Source organism: Neofelis nebulosa, chromosome 5, assembly GCF_028018385.1.
Source record: "Neofelis nebulosa isolate mNeoNeb1 chromosome 5, mNeoNeb1.pri, whole genome shotgun sequence".
NCBI classification, from domain to species: domain Eukaryota; kingdom Metazoa; phylum Chordata; class Mammalia; order Carnivora; family Felidae; genus Neofelis; species Neofelis nebulosa.
The window spans coordinates 66514836-66541342 of NC_080786.1; the positions used below are offsets into that span (position 1 = coordinate 66514836).

The 26507-nt window shown below is 33.2% G+C and overlaps 1 protein-coding gene across 10 annotated transcripts in view; it reads left to right on the forward strand.

Moving 5' to 3' along the window:
* Positions 1 to 26507, forward strand: part of NLGN1 (neuroligin 1) — an 832721-nt gene that overhangs the window by 354061 nt on the left and 452153 nt on the right. For 7 of the 10 annotated variants that reach the window (XM_058730519.1, XM_058730518.1, XM_058730516.1 and 4 more), the window contains 2 exons: positions 15945 to 16004; positions 22356 to 22508. In XM_058730519.1, coding sequence (XP_058586502.1) covers positions 15945 to 16004; positions 22356 to 22508 — 213 coding nt within the window. The remainder of the gene's footprint in view (positions 1 to 15944; positions 16005 to 22355; positions 22509 to 26507) is intronic. The other 3 variants (XM_058730522.1, XM_058730525.1, XM_058730524.1) reach the window with 1 other exon arrangement.

The following is a 26507-nucleotide window of genomic DNA, read 5'->3' on the forward strand; positions in this document are numbered from 1 at the left end:
CACCCACAGATGGAATAATGAGAATCCTGGGATTTGGAATAGTTGTGAGGAGCCAATAAGATAATTCTTGTGGAGTAGTTAACATAGCATCAGGTTTTTTGAGCAGTTCATTAATTTCTATTAAATGAAGATAATCACTACCCATCTCATAACAATAGGTAACACTTTGCTTCACCATTTATAGTGTATTGAGTAAGCAATTTGGTACATTGACTAATTTAGTTCTTACAGTAACTCCATAAGTAGGTACCATTATTAATTATACTTATTTTACAAATGAGGAAATGAAGACAGAGAAATTAGCATCACAGAGCTTATAATAACTACAGACAGGATTTGAAACCGGGTAGCATAGTTTTAGAAACTGTAATTTTAATTATTGTGTCCCATTCTTTGGCATGACCTTATAATTAAAAATATGTGAAAATCCATTATATGTTAGATGTGTAAAAGTAGATGCTCAATTATTGACTCATTGAGAAAATTTCTTTCTACCACAGTCATTGTAAAAATCTGGAGCTATGTATAACTTTCAGGAAAACTGCTCCTGGCAGGTACTACCAAGAGGTACTTTGACATAATCTTCCTGGAGGTCACTGGTGGAAAATAATGTTTATACAGTCAACTATTGCCACACACCTTCTAGGATGCTTGGTGCTCAGTAGACTTCATAAAGCTTACATACTATTACCATCTGAGGAATATTCTGGTAAATTCGTGTCAGTACTTTTAGGTGAGTGTAAGATACCATAATCATCTTTTGCCAGTATATTCTGTTGATAGATTATTTGGGGAGAATGATGCAATATTAGACTCTAATTAGATGTTTGTAGATTAAGCAATGGAAGACTGGGTCAATTCTGTAAGTTCAGTGGAAATAGTTGTCATATGTGTATATTAGACATTAGTACATCTTAAATACAATTTAATCTCGCATTTAGATAATTCAGTGATAATTATCATTATTATTATAGTGTCTTTATAAATTAGACACTATACTAGGTATTTCATATCCATGATCTTGAATCCTTTTGATAGTCCTGGTAGGTGGATATTGTCCAAGTTTACATTTAAAGAAACCGAATACTACAGAGGTTAAGAAAGTTACAAAAATCACACAGCTAGTAGACAGCTGAGTGGGAACAACCTAATTCCAAAGTCCTTTTTCTTGGGGCGCCTGGTTGGCTCAGTCAGTTGAGCATCTGACTTCACTCAGGTCATGTTCTTGCGGTCTGTGAGCCTGAGCCCTGCGTTGAGCTCTGTGCTGACAGCTCAGAGCCTGGAGACTGTTTCAGATTCTGTGTCTCCCTCTCTCTCTGACCCTCCCCCTCTCATGCTCTGTCTCTCTCTCTGTCAAAAATAAATAAAACACTAAAGTCCTTTTTCTTTAGCATATATTACGATGGGAGACATATGTGTGAGTGTAGGGGTGTGTGTGCACAGGCACACAGGTGCGTATGTGTTCAACATTTGATTTGAGACAATAAATAAAAGAAACATGGAGGGCAAACAAAAATTTAACTGTACTTCTCTGCATTAAGCCCTTTAGTAGGCACTTTGAATTATATCATAACAATATTGAGGATGGGGTGGCACTGTGTTCCTAAGATGCTATGGACTTAAAAAAAAATGTCCAGGATTACACCACTAGCACATGAAAGAGCCACTATCCAAACCTGTGTGTGTGTATATACAATTATATGCGTGTGTGTGTGTGTGTGTATATTTATGTATCTGTTTCCAAACCCATTAGAACACAGTCACAATACCACGTACTATTTTTTTTTAATGTTTATTTATTTTTGAGAGAGAGAGGGAGAGAAAACGAGCAGGGGAGAGAGGCGGTAGGGACAGAGGATCTGAAGCAGGCTCTGTGCTGACAGCAGAGAGCCCTATGTGGAGCTCAAAATCACAAACCATGAGATCATAACTTGAGCCAAAGTTGGACACTTAACCACCTGAGCCACCCAGGTGCTTCTCAAGTAGTATTAATATATATTTTAGGAAATGTATTAGAGTCACAGACTACTAGGTTTGAAAATGTCTTTGAAAGTAATCCAGAGGGAATATTAAAATGCTAACATTACCTAGTTAGAAGGGATATCAGTCAATAGCACTATAGGTCGGTGATGGGAGCCCCTGCGATACCAAACATTAACCCTTTAGTTTCTTAATTATGCTACAGTTAGGGGATCTGAGGAATGGTTTGAGCTAAAGCATCTTAGGTGCTAGAGTACAGGGACTTCAAGAGTTCTGGACAGTAGTCATTTAGCCTGTACAGAGCATTTCACTATTTTATTGGCCTGTGGGCCATACATCCCCTAGCTATTGTTTTTCTTCTAAGTCAAGTGGATTATTTTTTTTCACACTTTATTCATTCTACACATCACTCAGTTTAATAATACTGGGAAATTGTACCTCTTAACTGATTTTACTTATTTGGTTTAAACTCTATGATCTTTGTCCTTCCAAATCTGTTGGTTTGTTTTAAATTTTTTTTGTTTTTTTTTTCCTTTTAAAGAAAGGAAAATATTTCTATAAATATTTATTTGTATTTAAAGTTTGACCTCATTGACATCTAAATACATGTTGGTTGGAGGAGTACTAAAGGCTTCATAGTTATAATAATGGTCTGCCTGTTGATTTGTGGTTTATTTAAAAGGTATCTATGCTACATCCAATACCTCAACACCCAATTTTTTTTTCCTTTTCTCTGCTTATCTTTTATTGCCGTGTGACTTACTATAAAGAAGTGATAGGAAACCTGAGATCTAGACTGAGCTCTGCTTTTAATTAGTTTTGAGGCTTGTGCATAATCAGTTAATGGTTGTTTGTTTGTTTGTTTGTTTGAGGACTTGTTAAATGAGAGAGTTTGGTAGTCAGTAGGGTCCTTTTCCAGCGTTAGCATCCTATGAGTCTGGGCATATAATTACTAGATTCACAAGTGGGTTATATATATATATATATATATATATATATATATATATATATCAAATGTAAGCTTATCATTTATTGTATCAGGCAAGAGGAAGCACAGGATTGTGTCCCCAAAAGACTCCTGATTGCCTGGTAAGAGAGAATCAATCCATGTCTAATGGAATGCATGAGGTGGAAAGAGTGAAATAGCTTCACTGAGGACAAGAGATATTTAGCCAGGAGGGACATGTGTGAGACTAGAAATTGTCAAGAAGTCACTTCAGGGGAACATACACTCACAGTTAATCTACCTCTTTTGGGACTTCAACAGTAGAGGTCTTGTCTTTACTGACTTATTTCCCAGTGAGCACCACTCAGAAAATAGATCTTAAAAATTACTGGCTCAACTGGGTGTTGTATGTAAGTGATGAATCATGCAAATCTACTCCCGAAGCCAAGAACACACTGTATATGCTGTGTGTTAGCTAACCTGACAATAAATTATATTAAAAGAGAAGAGAAGAGAAGAGAAGAGAAGAGAAGAGAAGAAGGAAGAAGGAAGAAGGAAGAAGGAAGAAGGAAGAAGGAAGAAGGAAGAAGGAAGAAGGAAGAAGGAAGAAGGAAGAAGGAAGAAGGAAGAAGGAAGAAGGGAGGGAACAGAGTGTTAGCAAAAATACTAGTAAATATGTGAAAACTAAGAAAAAAGATTACTGTCTCAATTTATTTATTTCACTTATGGAGATAAAATTTAGTAATGTCCAGGAATTAAGGTATTTTCACAGTCAGATCTTGCTGAGCAATATAGAACTATCTCTAGTTCATATCCTGGAGACAACAGTTCAGGCCAAACCATACAATAGTACCCCTTTTTTTTCAATGTGAAAACAAATTTTACATGGGATATTAGAGGAGATTCCCTATGCTCATCATCCTTCTTTCCTCCTCTGTGGTGAGTTGATTAGAACTTTAAGGAATCAACTCTATGAGACAAAACACACAAGATGTGAATGTGAGATCATTTTTGTGCAACAATGACAAGACTCACAATGGAAAAAGATGTATTTTTTTTTCTCACATATTTACCTTTGTGTGTGTTTATGACAGAACATTTAAGCTGTACTCCTGAGCAAATTTCAATTATACAATATAGTGTTATCAACTATGGTAACCATGTTAAGAATTTCAGACTTTACCTATTTTATAACTGAAAGTTTTTACCTTTCACTCTAAACGTCTTCCTATTTCACCCACTCCCCAGCCCCTGACAATCATTTTTCTACTATTTCCATGAATTTGACTTTTATTTCCTTATTTGTAACTCTTTTTAGATTCCACATATAAGTGATACCACACAGTATTTGTTTGTTAGTTTGTTTTTCTATCTAGCTTATTTCACTTAGCATAATGCCCTCCAGGTATATCCGTGTTACTAAAAATGAAAGAACTTTAAGTTTGAATAGTATTCCGTTGTGTATATATACTCCACATTTTCTTTATCCATTCATCTGCCTATGGACAGTTAGGTTTTTCCATACCTTGGCTATTGTGAACAATGCTGCTGTGAACATGGGGGGTGCAAATATCTCTTAGAGGTAATGATTTCATCTCCTTTGGTTATATAGCCAGAGTGGGACTGCTAAATCTATCGTAGTTCAATTTTTAACTTCTTGAGAAATCTCCATACTGTTTTCCACACCAGTTTACATCCCTATGAACAGTGTACAGGAGTTTCCTTTCCTCCACGTTCTTGCCAGCATTTATTTCTTATCTTTTGATAACACATTCTAACAGAGGTGAGATGATAATCTCATTAGGGTTTTGATTTGCACTTCCCTAATGAGTATGGATGTTGGGCACCTTTTCATGTACCTATTGGTCATATAGAGGTCTTCTTTGGGGAAAAAAATATGCCTATTCAGGTTCTGAATTTTTTCATTGGGTTGTTTGAGGTTTTTTGTGTTGTGTTTGTTTGTATGTTGGTGTGTGTGTGTGTGTGTGTGTGTGTGTGTGCGGGCGTGTGCGTGTGTTGTTTTTGTTTTTGATATGGAGTTGTATGAATTTATTGTATATTTTAGGTATTAACTCCTCATTGGATATGTGGTTTGAAACTGTTTCTTCCTGTTCCATAGTTTGCCTTTTCATTTTGTTGATGGTTTCTGTGGTGTGTAGGAGTTTTTCAGTTTAATGTAGTCCCTTTATTTTTGTTTTTGTTGCCTTTGCTTTTGGTATCAAAGCCAAAAAAAATATTACCAGGGCCAGTGTCAAGGAGCTCACTTGTTACTAGGTTTTTTTCTAGGAGTTTTATGATTTCATGTCTTACATTCAAGTCTTTAATACATTTTGAGATTACTTTTTGTACGGGGGTCTAGTTTCATTCTTTTACATGTGGCTGTTCAGTTTCCTCAGCACCATTATTTACTTATTTATTTTTTTTAATTTTAAAAAAAAATTTTTTTTTCAACGTTTTTTATTTATTTTTGGGACAGAGAGAGACAGAGCATGAACGGGGGAGGGGCAGAGAGAGAGGGAGACACAGAATCGGAAACAGGCTCCAGGCTCCGAGCCATCAGCCCAGAGCCTGACGCGGGGCTCGAACTTGTGAGATCGTGACCTGGCTGAAGTCGGACGCTTAACCGACTGCGCCACCCAGGCGCCCCTCCTCAGCACCATTATTGAAGAGACTATCGTTTCCCTATTTTATATTCTTGGCTTCTTTGTTGAAAATTGATTGACCATGTGCTTAGGTATATTTCTGGGGTCTCTATTCTGTTCTGTTGATCTGTGTGTCTGCTTTTTATACCAATATCATACTGATTTGATTACTATAGCTTTGTAATACAGTTTAAAATGAGGAAGTGAGATGCCTCCAGCTTTGTTGTTTTCTCTCAGTATTGCTTGGGCTATTTGTGTGTTCTGTGGTTTCATACAAATTTTAGGATTGTTGGCTCTATTTCTGTGAAAAGCACCCTTGGAATTTTAAGAGAGATTGCATTGCATCTGTAGATCACTTTGAATAGTATAGACATTTTAACATTATTATTCTTTCAATTTATGAACATGGAATATCTTTTCACCTATTTATGTCCTCTTCAGTTTCTTTCATTAGTGTCTTATAGTTTTCAGTGTACAGATCTTTTGCCTTCTTAGTTAAATTTATTACTAAATATCTTACTTAACATTTTTGATTCTATTGTGATTGAGATTTTTTTCTTAATGTTTTTTTATATTTCATTGTTATAAAAACACCACTGATTTTTGTGTGCTGATTTTTTTCTTCTACAACTTTACTGAAATTGTCTATTAGTTCTATTAGTACTTAGGTGGAGTCTTTAGGATGTTCTAGATATTTCATGTCACCTGCAAATAGAGGTGATTTTACTTCTTTCTTACCAATTTGGATACATCTCATATCTTTTTCTTGCCTAATTGTTTTGAATAAGACTTCTAGTACTATGTTGAATAAAAGTGGTAAGAATGGGCATCATTGTAAGCATTTTACCATTAGATATGACGTTAGCTGTGCACTTATTATATACGACCTTTATTATCTGTTGAGATACATTTCCTGTATATACAATTTGTTCAGTTTTTATCATGAATAGATGTGTTTTGTCACATGCTTTTTCTGCATCTATTGAGATGATCGTATGATTTTTTAGCCTTCATTTTGTTAACATGATATGTCATATTAATTGATTTGCTACTGTTGAACCATCCTTGCATCCCACCATGAGCCTATGAATGTTTTGTTGTATCTGGTTTGCTAATATTTTGTTGAGTATTTTTGCATCTATGTTCATCAGGGATATTGACCTGTAATTTTCTTTTCTTGTAGTGTGCTCATCTGGCTTTGCTATCAGGGTAATGCTGGTCACATGAAATGAGTTTGGAAGCATTCCATCTTCTTCAGTTTGGGGGAAGACTTTGAGAAATGTTGGTATTAGTTCTTTTTTAAATGTTTGGCAGAATTCAGAAAAGATGTGTTTTGGAAAGCAGTGGAATGAAGAGATAAGATCTGGAAAGAATAAGGAGAGTCTTAAGGTTTATTCTGGGGCATTTAGTCTAAAATAATAAGAAAGAAGGAGATAGTAAAAACTTTTAAACAAAGTGGTGAAACAATGAAAGTGGTCTTCAATGAACAGTAATCTGAACTGCATTTTAAAAAAAATATTTGAAATGACTTGTTTCCATTTTGAATAAAAAAATCTTTCTGCTCATGAATTTCTAAAACATCAAAATGAGTGTTAAACTATATTTAGTTTTCATCTGTCTTGTTATAGCTATTTTAAAATTCACAGTACAAGTTTTTTGTATACGCTTTTGAGTTCCTGTTCCCTTGGAATGCTTGCAATTTTAGTCTTAGAAGGAGTTGAATGTGTATACATTTTAGCTGGTGGTGATTAAATCTTTTTCTCTTTGGGTTTGCCACTATTATTATGTACAACTTCAAAAACCTATGGTATACAAAATGGCTTGGAGACAGTCTAGAGTCTAGATGACAGTGGGAGCAGCTATGAGACTACTGCAAGAATTCAGGCACGTGATCATGATGGCTACAGACAAGGCCAATAATAGAGAGCTTTGGGAGAGTGTGACAAGAATAAAATTTCTATTGGAAAATTGATGAAATCTGGGTAAGACCAGAGGGAGGAAGAGGAAATGGTTAATGACTATCTCCAGGCTTAAGGTTTGGAAGCAGAGGGAAGTTATAAGTCTGAAAGCAAAACCTGTATGGGAGATACAACTGGCCTTGAGGTGGACCTTGTGGGTATTCCTGTTGTAGTGAGAAGGGGGTGAGATATCCAAGTAGAAATCACTTAAAGAATATCTGCCTTTGTATGAATATTAGAATAGTTATGATATGTTAATTCTCATTATGTTAATTCTTAGGCAACATAAATTTAACTTTAAATACATATTTAATAGAAAACTTTAAAAATATTCATAGAGGTGCCTGGGTGGCTCAGTCAGTTAAGCCAGATCATGACCTCACCATTTGTGAGTTTGAGTCCAGCTCTCAGTGCAGACACTGGTTGGGATCCTTTCTCTCCCTCTTGCTCTGTCCATGCCCACCTCTTTCTCTCTCAAAATAAATAAATAAACTGAAAAAAATAAAAATACTCATAAAATTTTAGGTGTGCTAGAGTCTTAGATTTTCCTTTTTGGTGATACTCATTTTATTTGCAAGCAGAAAATAGAGAATTATAGACTCCTTTTCCATCGTCTGATTTCTTCTAATGAAACTCCTTTCATCTCATAAGAACATAATGTAGATCTCTATGTAAGATATTCTCTGCCATATTATTTGGAGTGACTTTGCCTCTTTCTGATTTTCTGTTGAAGATTCAGATAAGCCAGAATTTGTCAGTGTGTGCTTAAGCCCTTTAAATGACTTTCCTTATTGCTTTTAGGGTTAAGACAAAAATCCTCTGGCTGGAGGAGCTGTGTGCTCATCCTCATCTGCCACTACTCTCTGCTCCCCATTGCCAGCCACACCGACCTCCAGGCTTCCTCTCATTGTAGGGCCTTTCTGGCTGGAATCTTCTTTCCACCCTACCTACTCATCCCCAGCCTCTTGGCTTCCTTTGTACTGAGCCAACCTTCAGTCCTCAGGCCACATTGCACTTATTCAGTGAAGACATCCTAGGCTCAGCTAGGTCGCTTTGTATAACTCCTCATAACACTAAGATTCTTTTCCTTAACACAGTCTGTGAGTATATGTTTATGTGTGTGATTATTTGACGAATGTCTCTTTCTCTGACAAAATTAATTTTCATGAGGGCTAGGGTCTTGCCTGTTTTGCTTACCATGTATCCTGAGGACCTAGCATAGCATATATTTGGAAAGCCTGGTTGAGTAAATACTGGAAGCCATGTGAAGGAGTTTGGGCTATTAATGCCATCCCAATCCTCAAGCCTTGCTCAGAGAGCTCTGGGCATCTGTGGCACTTGTGTCCTCACCATACTTAGGTACATCTCTGGATAATGTGTGGAAAACCAGGTCAGTGGAGAGTATATCTTCACAAAGTACTACTGGTTATACAACATACAGCCACATTACTCCAGATGAGAAGGGAGCATTATTCTGACATTCTTCATGCTATAAAATACTGCATGTGCATTTTTTAAAAATCAAGCAAATATAATGTAAAAAAAAATAATAAGCTTGTGCAAATTTGGTGATGCTCAGATTGTTAGCCTAGTTAAATTTCTTTTTATCTACTTAAAAAAAATTTCCCCAGACCCTATCACTTTTGTTCTAGACAAGATTTCTTCTGACTTCAAAGTATTGTAACAAAGGTAATTTTATGAAAAAACAACTTGTTTTTCTTATAAATATGAATGAGTTCTTCTCAATGTACTAGATCCATGATTTCTCTTTCCCTTTTTCCTGGCCTTAACATCAACTTTTCTTTTCCCCAAAAGTCATGTTTTAAGCTGTGCTCTGCCTCTGAAGAACTGTCTGAAGGAATGTATTTTTTGTACATGTAGGTGTTTTCTCCTAATGCAAAAATAAAACACAGAGCATGTCTGCTACTTTTATAACCTTGTAACCTGGTCCTTTCCATAGCATACTTGAACCACTAGACTAGCTTAAACGGGCAGATTTCCTAAAAGATACTCAAACATCATACATGGCATAGTAGTGCCACGAAAATTTTCGCAGGTATGGATCCTTTAGAAACTATGAATTCTCCCAAAGTTTGCTTCCAATACCTTATCACAGAAGTTTGCTTTACATTTTTATTTTATCATAATGCATCTATTTTAATTGAAAAATTAAAAAATTATTTTAGCTATGATTTCTTTATATATTCATATAATTGATAGTTTAAGAAGTATAATAACCTTTAATAAATAACAGTAACATCAAATTAATGAGTATTATCCCAAATCAGTTTATCTCATTCATTTCTATATTCTCAAGAGTTATGTATCATAGTTTTATAAATCCACTAAATTTCAATAGGTAAAATGTACTACCTTTGCAATGACGCCAACTGTTGTGATATCTGATTTCTTTAAGTCATTGTATTTTAATGTTTATCAATTTAGAAAAATTCAAATACAGTAACATACTGCTCTTTTTATTTATAAAGTACTGAATTCTGGCATTGTCTTCCATAAAGAGCAGATATAATTAGATTTTTACATCTTTGATTCTAGTTTTATAAAGACTATGAACATTCCTGAAAAGATTTAAACTGCTTCCAATTGTCCCAGAATAAGTGGCAACATTTTTTTTTCTTTTCTTTTTTTTTCTTTTTTTTTTTTCTTTTGGCAAGCCCAAAGCAATTTAAGAAAGTACACTCTCGGTGGGAGAGCAGGAGAGCAAGCAGGTTCCTGGAGGTGGACCAGGCCCTGGGTTGTTTTGGGATTGGATATTTGTTGCTTCTCTCTGGGCTGGGAGAAGCAACGACTTTTAGTGGGGTGGTCTCTAATGGGGGCTGCTTCCAATCATCTGGGGAATTCCTCCCACAGGCTGGGAGGGGGAGATGTGAAACCTACCAGGTTTGTAGTGAAAAAGTAAAGGAGACTTTCTCCCTAGGAACAGCTGTGTCTGCAATGCTAATATATTCTTTTTTTTTTTTTTTTTTTATGTTTATTTATCTTTGAGAGAGAGAGAAACAGAGCATAAGCAGGGGAGGGGCAGAGAGAGAGAAGGAGAGAGACACACAGAATCTGAAGCAGGCTCCAGGCTCTGAACTGTCAGCACAGAGCCCCACGTGGACTTGAACCCAGGAACCTTGAGATCATGACCTGAGCCAAAATCCAAGCTCAACTGCTCAACAGACTGAGCCATCCAGGTGCCCCTGCAATGCAAATATATTCTAATGAGTCTAGGAGTTAGCCTGGGGTGGAAGAGGACAGTGTGTGTTCTGCACAAGTGACTCTGGGTCTGTCAGACCCAAGATCTTGGAAGTCACAAGGTTAGAATGTTGTGCCCCTGGGTGTTTAATGTGTGGCTTATTTATCACCATCCCTGCCTCCAACTCCTGTCTCTATTATTTCCCCCTCAAGGACTTGGGACTCTGCCTCTGGGTATGCCTTCTACTGCTTATATCTAGCTGCTACCTAACATCTTGTCTTCTTAATGATGGCCGTTTTACCAGGTGTGAGGTGATATCTCAGTGTGATTTTGATTTACATTTCCCTGATGATTCGTGATCTTTTTATGTATCAATTGGCTATTTGTAGGTCTTATTTAGAAAAATATCTTTTCAAGCCCTCTGCCCATTTTCAATCAGATTATTGGTTTTTGTTTGTTTTGTTTTGTTTTTTTTGTAGCCTTGAGTTGTATGAGTTCCTTATATAGTTTGGATATTAAATTCTTATCAGATATATAATTTCCAAATAAACTGCAACATTCTTCAATTTCCCCATTCTGTGGAAATAGCCTTAGGCATTCCATGGAGTCAGTTTACCTCAAAGTTTGGTGGGGAAAGAATAGAGCAAGGTCGTTAGCCAGGGCTCTCCATCTATCACAATTGTATTCACAGGAGCCTGGAGCTCTAAATAATCCTAAAAATTTCAAAGACTCCTTCTCTTAAGAAGGACACATTTCTCATAGCCAGCCTTCTAACTCAGGAGCTAATAATACCCTCAACCTGCTTGCCTTTTGCAGATATGTGTGACACAAAGTACAGATAATTTCTGCTAAATTGAACCCATAATGAAGGAATTTATAATCAGTTCTAATGTATTTGAGACCTAAAGTATATTAGCCCTTCATCAAAGAGAATGATAAAAAGCAGCATTAATATGGGTGGATAGTAATTATTTCGGAGCCTCATAATTATTCTCCAGTTAACTACAGAGAAATGCTGATATTTTCATTCCTTTTTTTAAAAAATAAAAAGCACTGTGGTCAGATCCTAAAATGTAAGACTGTATCATAAGTCCTTTGTAAAGGCCAGTGCTTTGAATTATGCTTATACTAATGGCAAAGGAACTATTTTGGATTTAAATGAGTTGAAAGTTCATGGTTAGGAGTTCCCTTTCCCTTCCTAGTCCTGTTGTTTCACCACTGAATCTATTTATTGCCTATAGGAGATATAAAATATAGTAATTACTCTCACTCCCTTTCAAAATGACATGAGGTCCACTTTCCTATTAACTCTAATGAGAGTTATGTGTGCATTCCTCAAGGAGGACAGATCCGATAGAGTTTCAAGGTAAAATAAATCACTTCTCCAGGTTGTAGAGGACTCATTCGCTTTATATTTTGATGCTTTAAGATACCCATTTAAACTGCTGGTATTGAAAATACACTGTTTGTAGTTTAAAAGAAGCATAAGCTGTGGTTGGATTGTTGTTAATGATTGCTATGTGTTTTCGTTGAAGGATAAATGTTTTAACCTTCTGGGGAAATCATGTTGATCAATTTATAGGAGCATGTGGTCTCTGAAATGTGGTTGTCTAATTTTCCTAAAACAATTAATGACAATTACCTTTTACTGTATTTTCTTTCAACTAAAAAAAAATTAACATCAGTAATTATACCAAATTATGTCAGTTTAGAGAAAAGAAAAAATGAATCAGTGTTGCTGATATCCTAAAAAGAAGATAGTTTAAGGCAACAGACTGTTTTCCTTCTAGCCGTAGAATAAGGAATCTTGAGATCATGTAGGGATCTGTTTCTGTAATCCACAGTATATGTTTACTTGAGGCTTCCTCGGGGAAAGCAAGAATGAGTTTTTTATTTTGCATTCCTGGACACTCTCAGATACTTGTTCTCTATGCCTTTAAGCATATGAGATAAAGGAACTCTATTTTTTTTTGTTTTTTTCTTATAATCATTTTTGCCAAAAACTGTTATCAGCCCTCTTCTTCCCAGGGAACCTTTAGAAAATCAGATGTGTAAACAATTATTGATGTTAAGAAAGCCCAGTTATGCTGGAATTATGAAATTACTGCTGGAACCCATAGTGCGGTAACAATTTGATATCCTATGATAATAAGATTTTATTTAGTATTCAGTAAGTGAAATTCTTTAGTTGGGAGAACTTGACTTACTCTTTCTCTACAATAATGATGTCACCATCTACTTATGATGCTGAAGCAGTATCTATATCTGTTTTTAACTCTTCAGATTTACTACAGTAAAAGATGTTCCATACAGTGCATGTATGTAATCATTATTCTGCATCAGTTAAGAGGCGTGCAGCTTCCTGAGTAGAGAAGGTGATAATAAATAATGAAACAAAAAAGGTGGTTCAACCATTTCATCCATGAAAAAGTCATCTCATTGTGTACGCAGTATCATTTCCATTGATTCCCTACTTATGCAGACCTAGAGTCAGTTAGCAACTGAGAAAACTGAGAACTCTGTCCCACATGCAAACAAGTGGGAGGTCAGGTTTTAATGAAGGTTCTCTTAATAGTGCATCTTATGCAGACCTAAGAACCAGCAGTTCTGTGTGTGTGCAAAGTAGGTAAAACTGGCTGTAGAAGCTGAATGATTTCCTGAAGAAGTCATGTAAATTTCCTCGGGTACCCTAGGACGCTTCGCCTGAATTATCCAAAAGAGGCCTGCACAAAATGAAGACAGTGACTTGATTTAATTGTTACAGGTTTTACATGTGTATCCAAATGTTAGTGAATTGATGATTCAGCAAAAAAAATTTTTTGAGCTGATATTAGTGGTTTCTTAATAGAGTCAAGAATTAAGCAAATTAAGGGGCGCCTGGGTGGCTCAGTCGGTAAACGTCCGACTTCAGCCCAGGTCATGATCTCACGGTTTGTGAGTTCAAGCCCCGCTTCGGGCTCTATGCTGACAGCTCAGAGCCTGGAGCCTGTTTCAGATTCTCTCTCTCTCTGCCCCTCCCCTGCTCCCACTCTGTCTCTTGCTCTCTCAAAAATAAATAAACAGTAAAAAAAATTTAAAAAAAAAAGAATTAAGCAAATTAAGTAGTTTGGCAAAAATTGGAAAGTAGATAGTGGTTTTGGCAGCAATAAATAATGACCATTGCACTTAATCTGTGTTGTTAACCAGTAAATAAAACTGTAACTTCTATATAGCATCTTTGAAAATAGAAATGCAAGAAATCATAATTGTTGAAGTCTGTTCATTTACTGCTTAAGGTAGCTAAAGAAAAATAAAAAGTTTGAAAACATAATTTTATGAGCCTAACATTTTGTGTGATGTTTTAAAATTGGGACTATTTCAAATAAAGTTTTTGATATAGTAATTTTTAAATTTAAATTAAAAAAACTCTATTTTTCAGAAATATAGCATCATTGTTGCATGGACTTCCAATAACATTGAGGGTATTTTTTCCACTAAACAGGGTCATATTAAAGAAACGTAGATTTCTGTGAACTTATAGCTGAGTGTCAATTAACATAGACTTGTTTTCATCTAGGTTTTCTCTTAATGGAATGATTGCTTGCAAGAGTGACTATAAAAGTGTATCACTTAATTTATTGTGTACCCCTTCTCCGTATTTGGAATGACCTTGAAACCATGACTTTGCAATTGAGCAGTCAATGGGTCCCTTCAGTTACATCATTAATTTCTTCATTTCCAATTTTGGATTTTACCACTTACTACTATTTTTCAGGGATGTTTCTCTGAGCTGATGAAACAACTGGATTATCTCTCTCTCTCTCTCTCTTTTTTTTTTTCTTCCATTTTCTGGGATGGTGTTTTTCATTCTTTGAGGGTTGTGATAATAGGTATGGTTTGAATTACAAACATAATGCACAGTAATCACTGAAAAGACTCAGAAATCTTTCTCGAAATGTTTAACAATCTTTCCGTATGAAGTGTGCTTACAGTTAATGCCTGCTTCTTTTCTATTTATATTATTGAAATCAATACATGACTTTCAGTCCTTTTTCCCCCTTCCTTTTTCTATGACTCTTATTTTATGCATGACAAAATTCTCTTGCTTACTGCTGTGTTTGGCTGTCTTTTAACTTGAGTGTCCTGTGTTTGTAATGATTGCTTTTTGCATGAGGATTATGAAATGTCATACAAATTAAATGGTTGTGGAAACAAAAAGAAATGTGGAGCTTCACTTGCTTTTTCATTGTGCTGAATATGTCAAGAATGTGACACTTAAAATTACTTTCACCTGGCCTTTGGCTTCCCCTTTGGTGTGCTTCTTTATTTTAGCAAATTAGTATTGTTAAGTATAATAAAACATTTATTAAACATTCACAGTGTTTTAATGCAATTATTATCCTAAAACATGATTCCATTATAAATAACTCTACTGGACGTGAAATTGCACAAGGGCACAATTCTGTTATATTACTAAATTGCTTATGAAATATAAGGCCTGACTCTGTAACTTCCTTAATAACTAAACACTGACTTCTAATGATAGTAGCTTTCTCTACAGAGTGATGAGATTATCTGTTCATATTTTTGTGCAGGCTGCAAATGTCTTAAATCCACAGCTAATATTTAATTAAAACAAACGGGGAAATATTTGTTTTATGACAAGTAATTTTAAAAAGTCACAGTTACGAAAAATGTATGATATAAAAATGTGTAAAATCCAAGTGTTAACGCTCTTATAAGAAAAAACAGGAGAAAAAAAAGAAAAAAAAACACCATAAAAATGTTCATATCTCTGTTTTCCCTAATGTTATTATATTGTCCCAAATTAAAGATGAGTTTGGCCTACTTTATTGCTGTCACCAATTCAAATTAGAAAAGACACTGAATAAATTAAGTTCTTTCAGCTAAAACTGTTTACTTTTTTATATGCAGTAGATATTTAAAAAAAAATCATTTCCTTTGCTTATGACTTGAGTTTCAAACCATAATGTATTTTTTATGCTGGATATATTCACAAACCAAATCTTCTATAAGATATTTTGGGGAAAGGGATTCTTTTTTTTTTTTTTTTTTTCCTTAAACAAAATAGATAATCACTTTGACGTAACCACTTCCCTGCTCTTTTTGGAAATACCCTTGAGAATTTTAGTATTTACATTTATTTTTTCCCCCTCAGTCTTGTTTATTCTTGAATTGTCTTTTTTTTTTTCCCTCCATTTCTCCGTTCTCAATCCTAGGTCCCCTTACAAAGAAACAGACAGATGATTTAGGTGATAATGACGGTGCTGAAGATGAAGGTATTTTTTTCCACCAAATCTATTTGCATGACAACGGCCTCAATCACTTTTTCCACCCCTTTCTATTTTTTTACTTCTTGTCTTTTTTTGAAGAGTTGTTTTTAATTCCCGTTTTTGATGTGTTTTGTCTTCTTGCTTGTTGTTACATATAAATATACATTTTTAATTTTTTTTCAAAATGAATGTTAAGTTTTACATTTTGATGCCAACCATTGAAATGTTTTAGAAAGAGGGGCATTTTTTTTTTGTTTTCTTGAACTGACTTTTGATATGTTTCATCCCATGTTTTGACTGAAATTTGTCCATATTCTTTGAACTAACAATCTCTCCCCTGTAGTCTCTTTGTACCCATTTTGCATGTTTTCTAATATATGTAAACATTTTACCCAATATCAAAATGTGTTTCATTTTTACATATGATATTTGTTTAAAAAGAACCCCATACCCAATAAAATGAAGGAAAACTAAAGTGTTTCTTGAGCAATATAATTTAGAAGACAAAAAGACTGTTTTCTGTTGATTTGCTTAAATATTATGTAAATAAATTTAATTGTATAGATAAAGGTATTCCACCTATTTAGATAATTTCTAGACCGGCAAATGGAAATGTTCTGATTTTCAAAGTATTGCCAGTTATAAGCAGTAAAATATTTCCTACTTTGCTAATATCAAAATTGTTTTGTCTTTCTAACTTTCTTACGATGTACAATTCTGATATACTCTATAAATGTAAGTACTTGCTGGATTGATTTGACATTTCTCCTTCCAGCGTGTCCCTTTATCTGGTATTAGGTGGAGTGTCCACTGATATTTTCAGTTCACCTTCATTCCAATTAGGACTTTTTTTTTTTTTTAATGCTACCCTAGTTACGATTCTCAGAGAAGTGACTAATATCATCCCAGGCTTAAAAGTAACTCCCAGAACCCTAGAAATTAAATTTCATAAAAATATTAACAATATGGGAGAATGGTTTTTCAAAAGAAAATAAATCCACAAGCAGACCAGCAGAAATACTATCTCCATGAGCTACAACTGTGAATGAATGCATCCTTACTAAACAGTTTGAATTATTTTCATTGACATATATATTTAATAAACTACCTCATAGTAGAAAATTGAAGGTGAAGTATTGAAAGCTTAAAAATATTATTGTGTTTTAATATTTTTATAACATTCAAGAAATATTTTGATTAAATGAAATTGATGACCTTTGATTAAAAATATGTTTACTATGAACCCCAACAGTGGATTAAAGATTAAACACAAAGCCGTCATTAATATTTGAAATAAATCACTAAAACTGTCCAAGAGTTATCACTTTGAATGCTAAATTGCTAAGAATAAACTTATAATGTCAAAATGCAAATTTTGATTTTTAAAAACACTGTTGGAAATCTGAAGTTTTTAAACATTCAACACATTTATTGACTTTGTTCTCACAGCTAAGAAGCCTGCTTCCACTTAGGGGCTTTGAGATTTGTTGAGAAAATTCTTAACTTTGAAAATTCTTAACTCTTAGACATTTGTTATCTAAAATAATACTTAAATATAAAGGACTTCTTAGTGTGTAGACTTGTAAACTCCAAATTATCTGAAAGTACTTACAAGGTCAGTACACATAGTTTTCCTATTTAAAAAAATATTTTGATTGGTGACTTAATGGACTTCTTTTCTTTTGGTAAAATGTATCAAGTTAAGACATTTACATGTTTACAAAAGATACCTCTGAGCCACCATAGTGAGCTAAGCCCTGTAAATGTGAATCTATTTTATAGACCTATTTTGAAGCACATTTAACATTTTTAAATAGCCATTAAAAATGTACTAAACTCCTGTTTAAATTGGCAGATTAAGTACTGAGCCAGTTAGTCACAAGAGTTATCAAATCAATAAATATTTTTAAATGCTCAAAAGTGTAAAATGTAAGAGCAGTCAATTCAAGTTGAGTCTATTCCTCTGTGCTGTCGTTTTGGGTAATTGTTTAGAAGACAAGAAAGATAAATCAATTTCTTTTAGGATTAAAAAAAAACTTTGCAGAAAAGTCTGAGCATCTTCTATTCAATTCCTTTTACAGTTATTTTGTAGATGTGAGTGTGAATAAAAATCAAGGCCAACTTTCACAATTAATTTGTTCCAAATGTTAAACCAACATCACTAGACATAAAGCAAACAAATATAAACTACTTGATAAATTATTCCTTTTACTTTAGTCAAAAGTCTAGTTACCCATTCTCCATTACTCCCTGATAACCCAAATCCTTTACTAGATTTCAAGGTTCCTATGACAGCCACTGCATTCAGAGGCTACCAGAGGCATTGACTGGGGTGTGCCCCTCATTCACTTAAACTAACCCAAATCATGCTTCTCAGTGGAGCATAATTGTTACTTCCTATTCTCCTTTGTGTCTTTACCGTTATTCTTTTGCTAATTTTAGGCCAGACACAATTGTATCACTTTTCATTTGTGTTTTATAATACCTCAAAAAACTACATATTTCATAGACTATTTCCATGGTTCCAAAAAGACTAATCTGAAGTGATAAAAGTGGGTCAAAGACACTCCCGAGATTTCTACCAATTTATTTTGGGAATTTAAGAGATGTTTAAATGTTTTTAATTGTGCTAAGAATACCTTGATATTAATATTTCAGTATTCAAATGCAATTTTATATTCTACATAGAGCCTTTTAAAAATTGCTCTTGTAGATTTTTATACACTTTTAAACTAAGAATTATATTCAGTCAACACTTCTATATTCTTTTGCTGGTTTGGAATGAAGTTGGTAACTGAGGTTGGTAAATTCAGTAAAGAGGGGCACAAAAAATATCTTGAAATATCTTTAAATGTATCAGAGAAAAATTTAATTGCGGCACTACCCCACATTTTAAAAACTTTTAAATGCCAAAACCTCTAAATTATGGGCAATTAAAAACTTCATGAGTTTTTTTTTAAGAAAAAGGAAACCGCTAAACTTGTTTAAGGAGTTATGTGACTAATAAATATTCATTAAGACCATTAAGGAGAGTAGTGATTTCAAAACCATGGTTGCCAGGCACAAATAAATCCCCATTAATTGCTCTAGAACTATTGGCACTTGCCACGTTGGCTTAAACTTTTTATCAGAAAGGTAAAATAGTTACTAAAATTTAAAATCGAGATATTTACTCAGATTCCAAGTTTATTAATTTTTTTAACTTGAAACACTTAAATACTTTCTTACCATAAAAAATAACCTTCAGTGTAGTATTTCCCCCTTACCATCCTACTCTTTTCAGAGATTTAGATGTTTGGTAAAGCCTTAAAAATGCAAATAATGGAAAATATAAATATGCGTTATGAACATTGGTCTTTTCACTGGACCTGAACTAGTGCTTAAGGCTCTGAGAGCGGTTTTGATTTTAGTAAAGTCAGTAGCAGCTGTTTAGGCAAAGTCAGAAATCTTAGGTGAAATCCACCTTATTTATAAAGAAAAATATTAGACACGTTTTAGAAGGATGACTTAGCTCTAATAAATTCATTAGCAATTACTAAAGGACATCTAATACATTTGCATGAAAGACATAATGGTTCCCCAAAATTTTATTATTAAAAGAATGGCATTAGCAAATAGTATTCAATAGTAAGCTATCTGATATATTAGTCTCACTTATAAAGATTCTGTATAAAAAAACAAAGGAAATATAAATACAATTTAAGCTATTTATATTTATCATTATATTATTATGCTATTTAAACTATTTACGACTTACATTTGCATCAAAAAGACTGTATACTATGAAGAAAATAAAGTCTAGGGTAGACCTCTGTATAAACACTATCATAGAATACCAATTGTTCTGTAATAGAAATATGGCATCTTTCCAAACTATCAGTAATTTTAAGGGATGTTACATACAGTAATTTTACTTATTTTATTAATTAACACCCCATATAGAATTAGCTTCAGGATTACTTCAAACAAAAAGAAATACTGTTCAGAACACAGCATTCAAATTTCATGTACCTTTCTGGAAAAGAGCTTAACATATTAAGTTCTTAGACAAGGCTGAAATCTTTGAGAAGTTTGAAAAGACAAAATGGAAATGAGAATGGGCCCAAACTATCAGTAATTCTTTCAAGTCTGATTTTCAAAGAAAAATAAAGAGACACCACTCAAAAGGCTCCTAGGATGTACTGTCATATTTTCAGTGTTTCCTGACAATGTCCACTTCATTCTGTTATTAAGTATAAAATGTGGCATGTCTTCTCAATGTGTGCCTGTATTGTTTTCCAGGTGAACAGAATGGTTCTACCAAGATTTCATTACTGTTCACAGTTGGTGCTTTGTAATTCTATGTAATTTTAATTAAAGAAGAATTCTGAAACAGCCTCCCTCTGTGCTACCTACAAGCATACAATTAGCAGAGTACAGTGTCTGCTGTGAACAGTCAGTTAATGATTTCAGTTTAATAATTTATTATTGCTTCTTCAGTGCCAGCCATACTAGAAAAATAAGCTAAAACTGTATGTAGCGAACAGGCATTTAAAAATGGAGGATAGTTTCAAAATTTCCAAAGGATTGTTTTCTCTGTGTAAGCCTAACATCTCCACAAGCCCTCAAATCTTTACAAATGAGTGAATACCATTTTCCCTCCCAAGGATTTAAGGCGAAAATAAATTTAGATTTTTCTTCGAAATGAACTGTGTCTAGTGGATAGTTTCTATGTCAAAGTATCCTCCTCTACCACTTAAAAGTAAGACATTCTTCGCAAGTACGCCCTTGGGAGTGGTGGGCTTATGGTAAATTCATTTGCTAGTATTAAGTCAAATTTAAAATAGTCTTTTTAAAAAGTCTCTGAATTCTGCAATGAGCTTATTTCCCCAATTTGAAAATCTGGACAAACGAGTTGAGTTGCAATTCCTGATCCTAAAAGGAATTTTTCATTTAAGAAAATCACTTTGTTATTACAGTAGAAAAATGGGCACATTTATATTAGTCATCCTTTTCACAAGAAATGTAAAGCAGCACCTAAATAATCATCAGATTTTTCAATGAGTTTGTATTATATTAGCCATTCTGAAAGCAGAAACCTCACTTGTAAAGATAGGAAATTTAAGTTTGACCAAAAAATGTCAAAAGCAAAGGAACAAAACTATAATTTTAAATGACACTTCTAATATTGGCATTAACAAGAAGATAATACACTTGATCTAATTTTGTTTCAATTGTAAGTAGACGAGATAATGAGCTCTTATAGAATAGTAACGTTTTATATATGTATGTATGTATGTAAATGTTCATAATCATATACATACATATATAATATTTCAATATATAATAGTTAACACCGTGTTTGCCAATACAAAGTTAAGCATGTATTTCTCTAGAGATTAGGGCATTTTTAATATCTATTAAAATTATCTTATGGTTCCCTTATATATCATTTCTAGATCCTTACTGAAAACTACAAAATTTGGGAACAGTATCTTAGAAAAGCAAACACAGTTGATTAAAACTCAGAGCTGTAGAAATCATTTTAACATCATCTTAAATTTTGCACTTGACAACTGGACTTAGGTATATTCTGTTTCATGTCTACAAGACAAAACCAGAGAGCCAAAGTGGGATTAAGAAGAGTACAATATTACACAAAGAGGTGAAAAGTATAATTTAGTCTGTTTTCTTCTTCCAAAGGGTAGAGTAGGTGAATTGGGCGGATAACACAGACTTAACTAAAAAATATCATTTAAGTGACAGTCCCCTAAGTGCAACAACAAAAATACAGACATTATTACCCAAACATTCATTTGCCAGTTAATACTTGAGTCGTGAAATGAAACTTCCTGCAACCTATAACACAGTGTTATAATTATGTTCACAAGTTAGAGCATAAATTATTCAATATAATCATTATGCATTTAATAAAATCCTTATAGTAAATAAGAAATGAAAAAACAGAGTGTTTTATTCACAATAGCAGTGCTAACATTGTCCTTAGTATATGGCTCATAAATTCCATATGAGGTCCAGAACATTAAAAAAAATAGTTCTAAGAACTATTATCATTCTTTCTTTTTGTTCTACTGTCACTTTAGAAATCAATCAAAAGCACCTATTTTCAATTTGTCCAAGTTTTGAAATTCAGATTATAATTTTTAACGGAATCTTATCAGAAAACAGTGGATATCTATTGCTCTCCTTTACAATAGCTCATTATATGAGTTGCTGAAGAAACACTTTAACAAAACAGCAATTTAAATAACTATATTAAAATCATACTCTTTCGTCCCTAAAATGGAAAATTTATTCTCTGCTTCATGATGTGTGTTTTTTGAGGATAAGAACAATTGCCAACCATTTGTTTTTCAGATATTCGGGACAGTGGGGGTCCCAAACCAGTGATGGTGTATATCCATGGAGGCTCATATATGGAAGGTACTGGAAATTTATATGATGGGAGTGTCTTGGCAAGTTATGGCAATGTGATCGTCATCACAGTCAACTATCGACTTGGGGTACTTGGTAAGAAGTCTCTTCTTTTCTTTTCGCCATTAATCCATGAAGTATGTGATAGTTTTGCTCTTGACTCATTTTGTTTTGCTTTGCTTTGTTTCACTCATTGTTCTATGCTTGTTGATTTTGTTTGAACCAAATTTTTTGGTATTTTTAATAAATTCTATAAGTATGTTCATAAATTACGTGATGAAAGACAGGGTTGATTTTAAATTTGAAAGTAAAAGGTACTGAAATTATCCACATTGTTGAGTAATGTATTTCCTGGTTTCACTTTACAGAACTGTGAAAGGCAACAACATCAGGGCCTTTCTAAAGAAAAATTAGTCCCTGGACAAATTTTCCCTTCTACTTTTCTTTTTTACAATGCCATAAAATTGTCTGAAATTTGACATGAGCTTAGAAACAAGTTTATAGTCTCTGAGAATATGTGGATGGACTGGCTTTGGGGAATGATTGTCATTGTGGTGTAGATTTGGGTTTTTAAAAAGCTGGTCAGATAAGAATTAAAAATATTTGTCTCAATGCATTTATATTGAAATATTTGATTTGGAAAAGATGTGTTGATATCATAAAGTGATAAAGAGTTCAAGTCAATTATATATATATATATATATATATATATATATACATATATATATTACATTATATACAATTATATATATATATATACATATATATGTATATATATATATATGTAAAACAAAATCAAATTGGAGATTCTTGGTTTGAAGAAAATATAGGGAAATACTATTTTCAAAATAACTTATCAAGCACTCTGAAATACTGTTTTATGTAATAACAAACCATTATTAAAAGATAAACCTGATATTCTACTTGTGTAAGTATATTTTCATAGTATTGCCACAATCTGAGAAGTGAAATTACTTTATCATTTAATAAAACACCTTTATTGTGGTATATTAGTTAAGAGTATTTGCTAAAAGAGTACAATTGATCACAAAAGATTTTATCTTTTTAATATTAATTGTTCTTAAAGTCTTATACTATACATTTTTTAAATGTATATAATTTATACTGTTATTTGCACAAAAAGAAGGACCTCACTCTCATTCTTTAAAAGATTTTGAAAAAGCAATTTAAGTTAGGTTTTCTTTTATAATAATTGTTCATATCATATATTTTGGCCATTGAGAATCAGTTTTGTCTTCCTCTTCAGTGTTAGTTACTTCTATGTAATCATAAGCCTATGTTCATGCCAATCTCAAAATATAAAAAAAGAATAATCTTTTTGAATAGATTTTACATGTCTTGGGGAAGGAGATATTTTAGCCCTGCAAAGTGAAATCTTGATCTCTTTCTGGTTTTCTATTTTGAATTTGGAGTATGGTGGACAATAGATATAATGTGGCAAACTTAGGTATAAAATATTTCTGTAACATTTTGCAAATACACATTAGTTTCCCATAGTGTCTAATCAGGCATTGCTTCGGATGTTCTAGTAATTTCAGTGAGCAGGAATGTGTGTTTTCCCACCAATGAAACTGTATATTAGAAAGATATATAAAGAGCTGTTCATAATCATCTTCTTAACTTTAAATATCTTATTGTTGTCATTTGTTTTTTATGTAAGACTTTAATGCAAGAATTTTTAACATTTTAATACATTTAATTTTAATTATTTAATACATTAATTAATAAATTTTAATACATTTAACTTTAAGTATTATTTATACTTCAGTTGTTTATATTCTCAAGTTTCTTATGAATTTTTCAAATTGAAAATCCTGAAGCAGTCAACAGTTTGCCAGTTGAAAATTTAAAATTAAATGCCGAATTGTGACAGCAATGTTTTCAAGAACTTCACCATGCACTTAATCATATATATTTATTTTATTAAAAAAAATCTTTTGGCCACACTTTATGTTGCCTCACTTTGTTTAGTTGTACACACATAAAGTAAGATTTCATAAAACAAGCTGTTATGTTACTAAATCTTTGCCTGTTTTTTTTAATGTATTCAGAATTGATGAGGACTTGATTTTGGTCCAATTTGAATCCGGTATTTGTGCTCATATCCTATCTCTGAACGCCATGCTCTGAATGATTGAAATGCAGGACAGTAGACTAACCAGCTGAAAAATGAAGAAATTGCTTGGTCTGTGAAATGGCAAACAGAGTTGGTGTTGATGATGGATAATTTTCTCAGTGCTAAATATTTGTTCTGCTGTACTTCAGTTTAGGGTTTAACTTTCAGTTGGCTCCTTTGTTGCTCACTAATAATCAACATTAAGAATCAGGTGTCCTTTCTAGACCTCTCAACATGATAAAGCACAAAACTCTGTTGGTGAACAATTTTAAATGCCTTTTGGGACACTAGTTCTGGAACAGGTATATTCTGGTCACTTTGTTCCTAAAATATGTATTGGGCTTTGTGAAAATATATTTAAGTGAATTAGTTCATGAAAAATAAATTATTGAAACATTCGTTTCAGTACACTTAGCATGTGTAGTATACTACAACCAGATCAACAGCTCATCAGACAGGTGATCTACAACAATAAAGATTATAGGGTTTTGTTGTTAATAATTCGTCTAATAGTAACAAGGTAAGCCAAGGTTTCTTGGGTATGGGATCCAAAATTATTGCTGTTTGCATTTGGGAGTGTTGGAAATTAAGTAGAAGATAAGATTTGGTTCCACATTAGAGGAAATCTTGATCTGTGTTTTGGTTTGGATGCTTTGGTATGAAGAATATGAATTTTGGGGTTCAGTGTACAATTTAGCTAATTACAAGACTATTGCTCTCAGAAGACTTGCAGAAAAAAATCAAGATGTCTGAAACAGGTAATGTAATTAGTGTTGATTGATTTTGCCATCCCAGAGGAGAAATATTACAGGTTTTATTTGTTTGTTTGTTTTAGCAATAACTAAAAATGTGATAATGTTTTGGTAATAAAATTCATACAGCTATCTAGAGGCAAGGTTCCAGTTTAAAGCATTTCATGTCGAAAATAAGATTTTGTTCACTGCAAAATAAAGTGGCATAGAAGAAAAAAAGATCTCCTATTGTAGCATTGTTCTAACGAAGCTAGGAACAAGTGGGAGTTAGTTTATCAACCGAGACAGTTTTGGGGTTTCCTTTAGAGTGGTAACATAGACTATTACTATTATGATCATAAGAAACACTGCTAATAAGTTTGAAAAAAAGGGAAGGGGGGGAAAGGTTGAAAAAAAGAGCAGGGCTCTGCCTGCTAATCTCACTTCCCCTGTTTTGTCTTCGAGCTCTCTGCAATCCTATCTCTTCAGTCTCACCCGTCCAGTGAACATTTAGACTTTCTTTCACTTCTGGTTGTACACATTCTTTGTCCTTAGCCAGCTTTAACTCATCATCCTCTGTTATTTAGTACATTGTTGCATAGTTTTTTAAAATACATTTAAAATCATTGTTAATGGACTTATTTTTAATATTATAGTGTATAGTTAATAAAAGTACCATAATGGAAATTTAGGGAGAAGTGTTTTGATCATATGTCCTTAAAAGCCTTAGAGGGGGAAATAATATTAAATATTATGGTTCTAAATAAGATAAACATATGTACTTATGAACAAGAACTGGAAGGAAATATGAAATAAATCTCACACTATTAGGATGGGGTATTGTGCAATTAACACTTGAAAATAGAAACTGTCTAAATGATATATTTTCAAATCTCAAAAATAAAAAACATATCAACTAAATTAGTGTTAAAAATGTGTTTCAACTGCTTCTTTAAATTTAGAGTGAATTTAAGAGTTATTTTTAGAGAAAATGAAAAAGTTTTATACCATTGTTAGGATCTAATTTAGGCAAACACATTTTTTATCTGATGGAAATTTAATGTAATTTGGATCTTTATATGGATATTTTGGAGGCAATTATGTGTTCATAATTCTAACCTATATGATTTAGATTAGAAAACAATTGTTTTAAAGATTTTGGAAGTACCGATATCTATCTGAAATTTGGCAAGTTTTAGCAGTCTAATGTCTGGTGAAAAAGTTTGA